The 13,004-nt window shown below is 42.7% G+C and overlaps 1 protein-coding gene across 1 annotated transcript; it reads left to right on the top strand.

Moving 5' to 3' along the window:
* Nucleotides 1–7: 7 nt before the first annotated feature.
* lats2 (large tumor suppressor kinase 2) lies at nucleotides 8–12,813 on the top strand. Its single transcript, XM_072445044.1, has 8 exons — nucleotides 8–672; nucleotides 5,588–5,720; nucleotides 5,824–7,319; nucleotides 8,032–8,259; nucleotides 8,560–8,914; nucleotides 8,991–9,173; nucleotides 9,327–9,433; nucleotides 9,595–12,813. The coding sequence occupies exons 1-8, from the start codon at nucleotides 307–309 to the stop codon at nucleotides 10,129–10,131; spliced, it is 3,405 nt and encodes a 1,134-aa protein (XP_072301145.1). The 5' UTR covers nucleotides 8–306; the 3' UTR covers nucleotides 10,132–12,813.
* Nucleotides 12,814–13,004: the final 191 nt, after the last annotated feature.

Genomic DNA, 13,004 nt, shown 5'->3' on the forward strand with positions numbered 1-13,004 from the left:
CTCAGCTGATCTCTGTCTCTTGTGCAGGCGCAGTTTGGCAGCATCATGGCCTGGCTCAGCGGTGCACTTGTGACCTGCTCCATTTCTTGGAATAAACTGGACCCAGAGCCGTGAAAGCCACACCATGGAGAGACTGTAGTCGACATCAGCGTCCTCATATACATCAGAAACAAACTAATAAGAGACTGATCCTGTGCTGAGCAATCTATGCTCATTATTTATTTTAGAGGTAGTGTCTTCAGGTGCAGCCTGTAAAGTGCGACGCTTCACATAACTAAGTCGTTGCCTGCTTCTGCCTCTGAGGCCATGAGGCCCAAGACTTTCCCCGCTGCTCCGTATGTGGGTAACACTCGGCAGCGGCTGCAGGAGATCAAGGAAGGCCTGAAGCAGCCGGCCAAACTGATGAGTCAGGCTCTGCACGGGGGTAGCTCTCGCGCCGAGGGCAGCAGGAGCGCTGACAGTAAGGGCAACAAAGACACAGGAAACAGGCAGCAGCAGCTCCGTCCACCACAAAAGTTCAACAACTACCAGAATGCCCTAAGAGAGATCCGCAAGTCCCTCATGCCCTTTGCCAACGAGTCCGGGGCCTCCTCCGGCTCAGGACATCCCACAGGGGCTGGGGAGGTGAACAGGCAAATGCTGCAAGAGCTGGTCAACGCTGGCTGTGACCAGGTAAGAGTAACAAAACATGTTAAACACAACAAATACTGAAGTAATAATAAGTTTGTTTTACACTACTGTTTCTGAAAACTCTATACCAGAGAGCTCCTGTAACCAATTGGGGGATACTAAATGTGTTTTACACTTGAATGGGACAACAGATGTGCTGTAACTGGATTCAGGAGTGTTTTTTTAATCAGATGAAAGGGCTGTTTCTTATTCCAATTACAACACTTGCTCTGAATCCTAAGTGTACGCTGTGGTTATGTAACAGGATTGAACTGTTGAAATATCAAGTGATTTCCCAATCAATTCATTAGCATATTTATGTGAAGAATGTGAGCACAACATCAGACACACTTTCCATAAAGTGAAGGCAGAGCTGGAAGACCAACATATTTGACCTTTGTCCTCAGATCGATGAGGAACAGCAGAGTCATGTGGATGCTCTTATTGCAGCATACACAGATACTCAAAATTATTACAAAAAAGGATTATGTTAATCATGTATCGTACTAAGAGAAAGTTGAATATTTTTGGTTTAATAGTGAAGTTTATTCGGTGGTTAAGCAGCTCGCGGCCTGGCTCTGCTGCTCAGACTTTTGAAGTAAAGAAACCTCTTTTCAGGAGTTATGATGAAGAAGCTGTCCTGCAGGGTGAGGACACTGCGGACAAATCAGTTTCAGCTCACCGCCAATGCAAAAGAGTTTGGAAAATATCTTTGGGGCTAATTAAGAGATCTCACAAATTCAGAAAGCATCAAAGAATAATTTGGTTCATCTGGTCCTACATTTTAAACATGAAGTCATCTGCTTCATAGCGCAGCCGTTTGAATATATAGTTTAATCAAAAGCACAGAATAAAGAAAACATATGCTTCAGGTGTTTAGTATTAAACTGTAGCATACGTAAATCATTATTTTTATATTGTGTTGATTTTAAACCACAATATTGGTGTAAAAAGGCTTAATGATAAAAACAGGCCCAGTGACATCACACTGTAACAAACAGGACTTTCATTTACGTGTTTTTATTGTTGAAAAATTGCTACTTGACATTTTTAATCCCACAAGCAGAGCTAGGGAGTAGGAAAGATCATTTCTGAAAACAGAAATGATCTGAGCTTTGAATGCAGGACAATGCTTAAATAACTCAAACATGCACAAATAAAGCAAAATATAATTTGGAGTAAGTAAATGATGGCCATTTTACATGTTTTATATTGAAACTGATTTCATTTTGTGCTAAACTTTCAACTTCCTATTCTCTTTTGGGGGATTGCTGCAAGTTACCTCCCCCTTTTCTACTTCATAATAGTGTTATATATTTGGCAAATATATTTTACACTGGTGTCCTTCTTGAATCAACCCTCTCTGAAAATCTTGACTTGAGTTAGGACAGCAAAGTTTGACATTTATTAAGCTCAAGTAGATAATGTAATTTTCAAAGTATGTTCCATATACAAGATAAGATGGACTTCAAGTTACAATATAATTAAAGTTTGAACTTGTAAGCCATGTACTCTATATTCTGTAACAAGCACACAAATCTATATGATGTAGTCTGTAGGCTGCAAGTTAGAAGTCTCTGTCACCATCGCGAATGGACCAGAGCTGCGCTGCAAACAGGAAGTGGACATTCAATGGCAGCAGGGTGGAGCAGTTCCTCCACCGCTCAGTCCAGTCGCCAGTCAGTGTGTCGCCTTTTCTCTCGCAAAGGAAAATGAGACATAATATACAACTGTCATCATTTTGATAGATATTTCTAGTTATGACTTTTTAAAGCGGGGATACAAAATCCAGCCTTTTCTTTGTTCAGTCACATATTTACATCATTATCAAACTTAAGTAAAACCTTTTGTCTTATATTTATCTATTATCCAGTTAAGTTCTTATCAAGCCTCTGTCTGTTTCTCCTGAAGTAAATGTTAGAGCAATGTGGCCCGTTACATAATGCTTTTTTTTAAGAAGGAAATGTTTTGGAGGGGTGAGAGGGAGGGGGAGGCTGGGGGTGGCAATGGCATGCCACGCATCGAGATGACAAGGAAGGAAAGGGAGCAGAGCAGGGTGTATTTAGCATTTTCTTCCCTCTAAAACCTTCCTCCATTACAGAGTCTTTACTGTACGGACCATGTGTGACTTAGGACACAGAAATCAAGTAAAGGCTCCTAAAAGAGGACGCATTGTCAAGTGTGAAGTTGGTGAAGTTTTCTTGTTTCAACCTTAAAGCTCAATCCACAGTTTAATGAAATACAAGAAACAATAAAACAGAACAGAGAGAAGTTTCTCCAGCTGAATATGTTGGATGATGGATGGACAACCTTCTTGGCATGTCCATCCCGACGCTCTGCTCTGGACCGTCCGCCATATGGCTCTCATTTGTAAGCTCTCATAAAGGAATGTGTTTGAGAAATGGCTCAAAGTCTCAGGGTCTTCCTTACTAACTTTATTTTCAAAGTTTTAAACTATTTGTAAAGTTAATACCTTTGACCATACGTGAACAAACGATCTTGGCATATGTTTTTGTTTGTAGTAGTGCATACTGTTCGGCTTTGTGCGCTTGTGATTATGCGTTTGGGACAAATCCATGGCTTGTGGGCTCTAACCATTATGACAAAAGTGTGGCATGCTTATTTTCAAATGAGGAAAAGAAATAGAGATTGGCAGATAGCTAGCAAATTCCTTCTTCCTGAGGAGGAATGTGAGCAACATCTGCCGCCATGACAGCTGGGTCACCACCGCCATCAGGCCTGTCCAACACAGACACAGGGCAATAAAGACAAGGGCACACAGAAAAACACTCCCTACAATGTGTAAACGTGGGACCGACATTTGTGACTGTACATTTAAAAGTTATTGTATGAGTTGTATTTGAACAATTTCTGACACTGTGAATATGAGATTTGTACAAAATTTGACCCGGATAAAGTGAAGACAACCTGATGTAGTATATTTAAAGACAAAATAAGTAAATCTAAACACAAAATCTACACGTATACCGTGTCCTCCCTTACGCCATGGAAAATCCAATTATTGCCTGTGGCTGTTCCAAGGAACATTTTCAAAACAATCCGTTCAATGTGTGAACCTATGTTAAAGCTTTATCCATGTATACATTTACCTCTGTGTCTTCCATTCCTTCAAATTGGGAGTTGAGTGCACTACATGTTAACTCCTACTCCATCTCAAAATACCCCGTAGTGCCACATTTACAAAATACAGCACTCTCCTTTTAACAGCGAGGAAATGGCTTGTGACATTACTGGGCAGCTCTGGCCGCCTGGACTCTGCTGGCTACGCAGGAATGTAACACACATCCACTCACAGGAAATGGAGTATAAACACTGTGTCGATGGGCGGATAGCTATTCTCTGACTTAGCTCAGTTTGCCTAAAAAAATAGGGAGAACTCATTTCAAATAGAAAAGTCTACGCAATTCACAAGTTACACCTATATGGTCACTGTGACAGCCACCAAAAAACACATCAACTACAAGTCTGTGGCCTTGACGTTTCCTGGCTTCGAGAGCTGGGTTTACGCCTTAGTAGCAACTCACTTTGTCCCCTACACTAATCATTTAAGTCGACACACGCTATTGGCAATATTGCTGTTCTCACATCAATCCAGTGGTGGAAGAAGTGATCAGTGTTGCTACTTTAGTAAAAGTACAGATACAGCAGCAAATTAAAACAAAAGTAGAAGTTGCACCCCTTTAAAATGTATTGAAGAGTAAAAAGTAAAAGTAGATCCCTTAGATTTGGACAATTTACACATTTTGTGATTTTGATTCAAATTGTGATGATCTTTGGCAATTCAAATGAATGTATTTTTGTGTGTGTGAATTGTTTTCTCAAAGCTGGGGCTTGAACTCAAACCGTTTTTGCACAAGACATCACCACGAACCTGCTAGAAACTTAAACCAGTCCAGTCCAGTACTTTTACTTTTGTACTTTATCCCTTTCCACCGCTGGTCCTATCCAGGTGAACGTTGTAAATATAAATTTGTTCAATTACCAGTAAAATCAAGGTATTTTTTTAACTTGTTTGTTTGTTTAATTGAGAAAAAATACAAATTACGGCAAAGACTGAAGCTAAGAATATGCTCATGACAATGTCTCTAAACTAAGCCCTAATTTGTAAATGACTATGTAGTTTCTATCTAGTCACAGCTCACAGCAGCCTTGTGTTGCTAAATTGGACCTATTAAACGCAATGGTGTAGCCAGCAGGGCCGTCATTGCAGCCGGACTCAATGGAGGCTCTGTGAGGGCTCGGGATGAGATGTCTTTGGGGTGAGGTCATGAGCCATTTGTGGGGATTTCTTCATTGAGGTGTGGATCTGTGAGAGGGACAGGGGGAGACAGACATGTAGGCCATAGCATTAGTCAACATGCTTGTTTAGTTGCTAGTTTATGCTATGCCTCAATAAACCTGGTGTTTTAGTGTGTTGTTAAAAATGCAAGTGTTCCAAAGCTCTGTTAAAAGTGTTAGATGTTTATATCATGAACAGAGCTGCATTGCATTAAGGTGGAAGCCCAAAGAATGATTGGCATAGTTTCATATAAAGCTTAAAGGAATGTTCAGTGCGTTTCCTCCTTCACATTTTTGCAGCAGTGTCTTACCCTTTCATTAATGCTCTGTTTGGGAGGAGAAAATGCCAGCAAATCAGCATATTTCAGATAGTGACCTACATATTTGTGGGCTCTGCCATTGACACACCTGTTGAGGCCAAAGCCACCCCAGTCTGGATATGTTCCCCAAAGTGCAACGGAGAAGACCTAGAAAACGTTCAAATACACACAGACGCTTGTTGTACAAATGTGTTGTAGTAGAAACAAATGATCACTCACTTCACTCCTGTTATATTGTGTTGCTTGGTTTTGTTTTTATTGGACATTTTTATCTATTTGATTTGTATCTTTTTGTGCAGGAGATGGCAGTGCGAGCTCTAAAGCAAACAGGAAGTCGAAATATTGAAGCTGCTCTGGAGTACATCAGTAAAATGGGTTATCTCGACCCCCGTAACGAACTCATTGTCCGTGTGATTAAACAGACTTCTCCAGGTGAATATAATGCCCATTGACAGTAGCAATAACCATTTAAGTTTTTGAATTTACTGTATATCCTGATCTATGTGTCCAATAACTTGATTTTGTGTGTGAATAGGAAAAGCTGGAATGCCAAACTCTATGGACCACCGACCACTAGAGCCCTCAGGTGAAGCTGCAGCTATGCCTCCATACCACCAGATGGGGGTGACTCTTTACGACGGTGCAGCAGCGTATGGTCCTGAAGGAGAAATGCAGAGAGCTTATATGGGCCCGGGCCCAGTCATTAATTACATGCTGCCTCCCTCAGGGGCAGGACAGGGTCCTGCCATGGGAAATCCAATGGGCCGCTCTCCAAATATGGGCACTTATCCCCCTGTGATGACAGGCCAGACTAACTCAGCCCCCAACATGTACCCACCTGCGGCTCAGCAGAAGGGCTACCCTGGTGCTATGGAACCCATGATGAGTTACAATGTCCCAGGCCAGCCGCTGCCCCCTGGAGGCCCAGGCACACACTTTGACTATGGCCACGGCAGACCCCACATTATGGAGCCCGCCAACTACGGAGTCAAAAGAACCCCATCTTTCCAGAACAAGATGGCCTCAGCGCCCATGACTCCGGATCAGTACATGCAGGGTAAAGGCGCTATGGGGCAGAGTGTGCCTGGGGGCGCTGCAGGAGGCTATCCTCCCAACCTTTACATGTCCCACCCCCGACAGGCTAGCCCGACCTCGCACCAAGTCCACATGATGTCCCGATCCCCGGCAGGTTCCATGGGGCCTGATTTCACTGAAATACCCCAAGGTCTGATGACTCCGTCAAGAGCCAGCCTAAACTTGGACTTGTACGAGCACCACTGGGCTGGGCCTCCAGGACCAGAGGCAGCCCCTTCAGCCCGGCCGCCTCAGCCTCAGTGCCCCCCTTTCAGGGAGGTATGTGTCCCAAGTCGAACCAACTCCTTCAACAATCGCTCTACTGGACCTGGGATCCGGCCCACTATGTCTGCACAGGATCCATCTCTAGGACCTCCAAACACCATCACGGCAGTGACCTCTCCTCCCATCCAGAAGCCGGTCAGCAGCATCCGAGTGATGAGGCCAGAGCCCAAGACCGCTGTGGGCCCCTGCCACCCAGGCTGGATGACCACTCAAGGCCCCGACTCTGACACACTGAGCTATGTCCCAGAGGAGACTTACAGCCTGGAGCCTGCACAGGAGCCCCGCTGCCCACCTCCTCCTTACCCCAAAAACCTGCTCATGACAGGCGCAGAGGCACCGGCTGTGGACGGGTCACTCTGTGGCCCTCAGGACCCTGGGGCCAGGAGCTCACACAGCGGTAGCGGAGGCAGTATTAAAGAGGATAGCCAGCTGGTGAAGGAGAAGACCAAGACGACAAAAGGAGAAAAGTCAGTGAAAGACAAGAAACAAATCCAGACGTCACCTGTCCCCGTCAGGAAGAACGGGCGAGATGAGGAGAAGAGGGAGTCACGCATCAAATCCTACTCACCTTTCGCCTTCAAGTTCTACATGGAGCAGCACATTGAGAATGTGATGAAAACCCACCAACAAAAGCTCAACCGACGACTACAGCTGGAGCAGGAGATGTCCAAGGTAAGATCTGTAATCTGTCAAATTCATAATCTAGTCACATTGTAATTCTCCATTTAAAAGTGACAATACAACTGTTCTGTTTTACTAAATGAAGTTGAACCAATACACTAAGGTAGCTACTGTTACTCACACAAGGAGCTGGCAGTGTGTTATATGTCCAACATGCTCGAGCAACTGTCTAAATACCAAACATATACAGACTGTGAAGAATGCTCAAAGAGGTGGTGATGTGATGAGGTCATGGATGCCTGAGGTACTTCTGACTAATGCATCTTCACAGTGCATTTTTGATGATCCCTAGAACTTGTGCTTCACATTTTTTTTTGCATATGATTTGATTACAGAGGGGTAAATCTAAATGTATATGTGCAATTGTGCATATTGTTACTGTGTACTCTATGCTTTGGTTCAATTTGAAATAATGAAGTAATAGTGATAGGGGGTGCACGGTGGCAAAGGCGGTTAGCGCTCTTACCTCCCAAGAAGGAGATCATGGGTTCGATTCCCGGACCAGACCAACATCACATGATCTCTCTGGGTGGAGTCTGCATGTTCTCCCCGTTCTGTGTTGCCTAAAGTTTACTACAAATACTTTTGAAGATCGGGCCTTGTTTTCAACCCCACCAAAACCAATTTAGTGTTTAATGTATAATGTTTTTTAAAAAATGTCTTTAGTATGACTTTAAATGTATTTTTATACTTCTTTTTCCAGGCGGGCCTTTCAGAAGCGGAGCAGGAACAGATGAGGAAAATGTTAAATCAGAAAGAGTCCAACTACAACAGGTTACGTCGGGCCAAGATGGACAAATCCATGTTTGTCAAAATCAAAACTTTGGGCATTGGTGCCTTTGGTGAAGTTTGTCTGACGAGAAAGGTGGACACTGGTGCACTGTACGCCATGAAAACATTGCGCAAGAAAGATGTCCTCAATCGCAACCAGGTGATGTAGATTTCAGTTCAATTCAATTTATTTTTGTAACCCCCGAAATCACAGCAATGAACTGGCAATGTCCCAGCATCCTCTGCCCTTAGACACATGTCCCAAGACCCAAATGTCCTTAGAACCCTTCTTCTAAATAAAGTTTTGTTCAGATTTAGTGTTTGTTAAATGCACGTATGCTTTTGTCGCTTGATACATTGCCAGTGATAAGATTAGGTACAATATTATACCTTCCATTTGTCACTCTGTAGTGTCATAGATATTGGTGTTGTTTTTTTAACCATTCTATCTTTTTTGCAGGTGGCTCATGTGAAAGCCGAGCGGGACATCTTAGCAGAGGCAGACAATGAATGGGTGGTGCGCCTCTACTACTCCTTCCAGGACCGGGACAGCTTGTACTTCGTCATGGACTACATCCCCGGAGGCGACATGATGAGCCTTCTGATCAGGATGGGGGTGTTTCCAGAAACACTCGCTCGCTTTTATGTGGCTGAGCTCACACTGGCCATCGAGAGCGTGCACAAGATGGGCTTCATCCACAGAGACATCAAACCTGACAACATCCTCATCGACCTGGATGGACACATCAAACTGACAGACTTTGGCCTGTGTACAGGCTTTCGCTGGACCCACAACTCCAAATACTACCAAAAAGGTCCAAAACACTTTAAATCCTTTATAGATTACTATATGTACCACTAGAGGTGCTAGCTATGATTTTATCTCCACAGGAAGCCATGTTCGACAGGACAGTATGGAGCCCAGTGACTTTTGGGACGATGTGTCTAACTGTCGTTGTGGCGACCGGTTGATGACTCTGGAGCAGAGGGCAAACAGGCAGCACCAGCGCTGTCTCGCTCACTCACTGGTGGGAACGCCCAACTACATTGCACCTGAAGTGTTGCTGCGTAAAGGTGGGTTTGTTTGCACTATTATGTGTGATTTTGCCCTGGGGATGAGCATGTTATCTCTGGGTAAAGATGCCATTTTGAAGCTTCTTTTCATCCTGAACTATTTGCAACAATTTGAGGAATGCTTACTTATCCATTAATCTGACTTGTGTGCAGGCTACACCCAGCTGTGTGACTGGTGGAGCGTAGGAGTGATCCTTTTTGAGATGCTGGTGGGACAGCCACCTTTCCTGGCCCCCACGCCCACTGAGACTCAGATTAAGGTCAGTGACAAGGGAAAAACATTAGTACTTCTTTGTACTGGTATTACGTACGACATGTAATCATCATGAACACATTTCTGATTGTTCTGTATTCTTCTATTCTGTATTAAATCTTTTTTGAGGTAAATGACCTTTTGGTGTATTTTCTGTCATGGCTTTAGGTCATTAACTGGGAGAGCACACTCCAGGTGCCTGCGCAGGTCAAACTCAGCCCTGAGGCAGTGGACATCATTGGTCGCCTCTGCTGTTCTGCCGAGGACCGCTTGGGAGCCAATGGAGCAGGTGAAATCAAGAGTCACCCATTCTTCTCTCAGGTGGATTTCTCCAACAACCAGCGCCAGCAGCCTGCCCCTTACAGACCAAAGATCGCCCACCCCATGGACACATCCAACTTTGACCCAGTGGAGGACGAAGGGGGTCCCGGGGCCTGGAATGACAGTGGAGATAGCACACGGACACTGGACCTGCTCTGCTTTCCTCAAGGCAAACATCCAGAACACGCTTTCTATGAGTTTACCTTCCGCAGATTCTTTGACGATAATGGTTGCCCGTTCCGCTACCCCAAACCTCTGGACAATTATTTCCTGTCTGGAGCCACAGGGGCAAGCAGCCCGGAGCAGGTGGAGGAACAAGAAGAAGAAGAAGACGATGAGGAGGAGGGAGAGCAAGGGGAAGGCTGTGAGCCAGTCTATGTTTAATAAAGACAAACTGACAAGTGGTGTGTGAAACCCCTTGTGCGACGGCTTTGCGTCATGAGTCCGTTCAGTAATGGCACACTGGTTTAGAACAATATTCTCCTGAACATACTGTAAGTATGAGGTTTATCTGACTGATTGCGTGCCATTATGTTACTCACACACTTTGTCAATATCAGTATGCCATTCTGAACACTGGTAGATGTCCAGAGGCGGTCGTGACAATCGTTTTCATTGTGGAATCTATATCCAACCTCCTAACATCCAGGACCAAGAAACACTCTGACTTTTTTGCGTCAAGGGTGAAGCAGCCAGCTCATAGGGAGACAGTTTCAAAGAATGTAAAGTAAAGTCTTGATCTTCTGAGTGGAGTTCAGTCTAATGGAGTCTCATTCCTTCCACCCTTAGTCCAGCAGACAGCCTCACTGCCCTGAGATGGCTGTCTGACACATGAGCTGCTCCCGCCCCAGCTGCCTGACTCTCAAATGTTGGACATCTCAATGTGAAGAGTGGAGCCAGTTTACGCTAGTTCACCACAAGAGGGAGGGAGGGTGTGGGTTGAATAGGTAACATGCCATTTTAAACAGCTGCTGCAAAATAAGCTACACATGCACACTAACTTGTTTTTCAGAATTGCTTATTCTCAGTTCACAATTATGAAAATATTGTGTGAGAGCCTTTGAATGACTGACACATCACACAATAGTATTTTGAGCAAGACAATGATGGCCCTCAACAAGACAGAGCATTTATGTTAGACATTTGTATACTATGACATTTACAGCCTGTAAAGCTGCCTAATGCCTTCAGTCCAGAATAGGCTTTTAAATCTGTGCCAACTTCAGTGTTAAGTGCCGCTGCCTTTGTCTCTCTCCTCGAGGATGTTGTTACACCGTCAAAGTTGACCACGACTGTTACATTTGTTTTTTAAGTACAATTGGATGAGGTTCAAAATTATCCAGATGCTGTTGCAGAGAGAGAATGTATAGTGTACCTAATGTAGCAATAAGCATATGTTTAGAGTATAAATCTTTGCAGAAATAAGGCTAGCCATTTGCACAGTATATCAGATACTGTAGTTCCTATGTAGTAACAAGTGGTCAACAAGATGTAAATTGTGGCCTTTGACTGACCACGGCATGAGGCTAAATAAGTATTTTAGGAACAAAAGAACTAAAATCAGTACTTTTCATCAAAGTGAGTAAAAAGGAATTATATCTTTTACAAACGGTTTTGTAAAAAAGGTCTTCAAGTGTGTGTTTGAAATATTTTGACTGAGAACAAAATGTCACACATTTATATTACAATCCAATAGTGATATTATTTTATCTCAATGCATAACTTACCAACATGTGATGATAGTATGACAATGTGCAATACAAAAACATACATTTTCTAAACACTTAGTAGTGAAACATGCTCTGTACAAAAACAGTATATTGATATTATGTTTATTTCCTGTCAGTTACAACATGCTGCTTAATATTGTGTTTGATTGTTATTAATTACATTTTTTGTTATTATTACTATTATTATTATTATTATCATTACTACAACATGTTTGTGCTTTTACTTTGAAAGTGGTCTTGTGTGCTTGGCTTTTTGAAAGTAGTGACCCGTGTGCCTTTTGGAGTGGAGTGTGTGATGGTTTGGAGTGATGACAATGGTGGACTCAGGTCTGCACTCTGGCTGGTCCTGAGTGCAGAGAATGAGCCTCAGAAAGAGACAAGTGTTGAGTGAGTGGAGCCAGAAACGCTTTCCTGTGTTACAGAACAACCACATTTTATTATTTGTTTCCAAAACGAGTGTATACTAATATGTGCCATGGTGAAATATTGCCCGTTGACAATCTGTAGACAATAGAGTTTGTTTAGTTTGGTCACTTCACACCAAACGCATCTTTACAGTGTTTGTGTTGAGCGTTTGAGACATTTGTTACTGAATTTTGCCTGACAATGAAAAAGTATTGCCTTGTTTTTCCAAAAGCGGCACAATCTTGTAGTTTTCATATCGTCTTCAGTCTTATACAATCCTTCTCCCACTGTATTTCATACTAGAACTGAAAAGTAGTATATAATCAAAATGACATTGTGTTTTCAGGTCTTAGGTCACTACGGTGATCCTCATTCTATCGTTGAGTAAAATGTTTAGAAATGAAACATTCTTCTAGTGCCTTGAGTGAGTTGCTTGCAAATGTTTTCCAGATCCAAAGAGGACACAGCACCTTCATCTTTTATATTCTACTTGTTTACTTTGTCTCCTCATGTCCTGTTACACATCTGTATGTCTCGGTTTTTCCAGGATGGACTCTGAAATAGCTTTAAAAGCAGAGCTCTCTGCATGAAGTGCCACAAAGTGTTCAAGGTTAAAGAGCAATGACTGACAATCTGTTTTTAAATTTTCCTGATTTAATTTTATATCTTTACTTTACAAAGTCTGTTTTTCTGTGATGCTCCTTAATGTACCATACAATCCTGTTACTTTTGAATTTATATTTATACATATTTTTGTATCGTTTTCATTTCCTCTAGTGCAAATATTTTGTCTGCGCAGTATTATAGACAATGTGATGTGGACAGCTCTCTTTTTTACTATCTGAGTATGAACAGAGAATTTGTAAAAAATGCTTTCACAGTCCTTGTGTGTAAATTGTATGTATAAATTAAATTAACCAGCCACAAATCACTCTTATTATTTGAACAATTGCAGTATATTATGCACATCATTAGGCCCTGTTTCTTTACATTTTAGATGTGGAACGTAAAGTAGAACCTTGTTGGCCCATATATTAATTATATAATTCCAGCCTGGTTGAGGAGGAGGGAGAATATAAGAAGGAGTTATGTCTATTTCATACTACATAAGAAGTTTGGTCT

The sequence above is a fragment of the Eucyclogobius newberryi genome, unplaced genomic scaffold, assembly GCF_026437365.1.
Source record: "Eucyclogobius newberryi isolate DKJ021-1_F unplaced genomic scaffold, fEucNew1.0.hap1 SCAF_14, whole genome shotgun sequence".
NCBI lineage: Eukaryota > Metazoa > Chordata > Actinopteri > Gobiiformes > Gobiidae > Eucyclogobius > Eucyclogobius newberryi.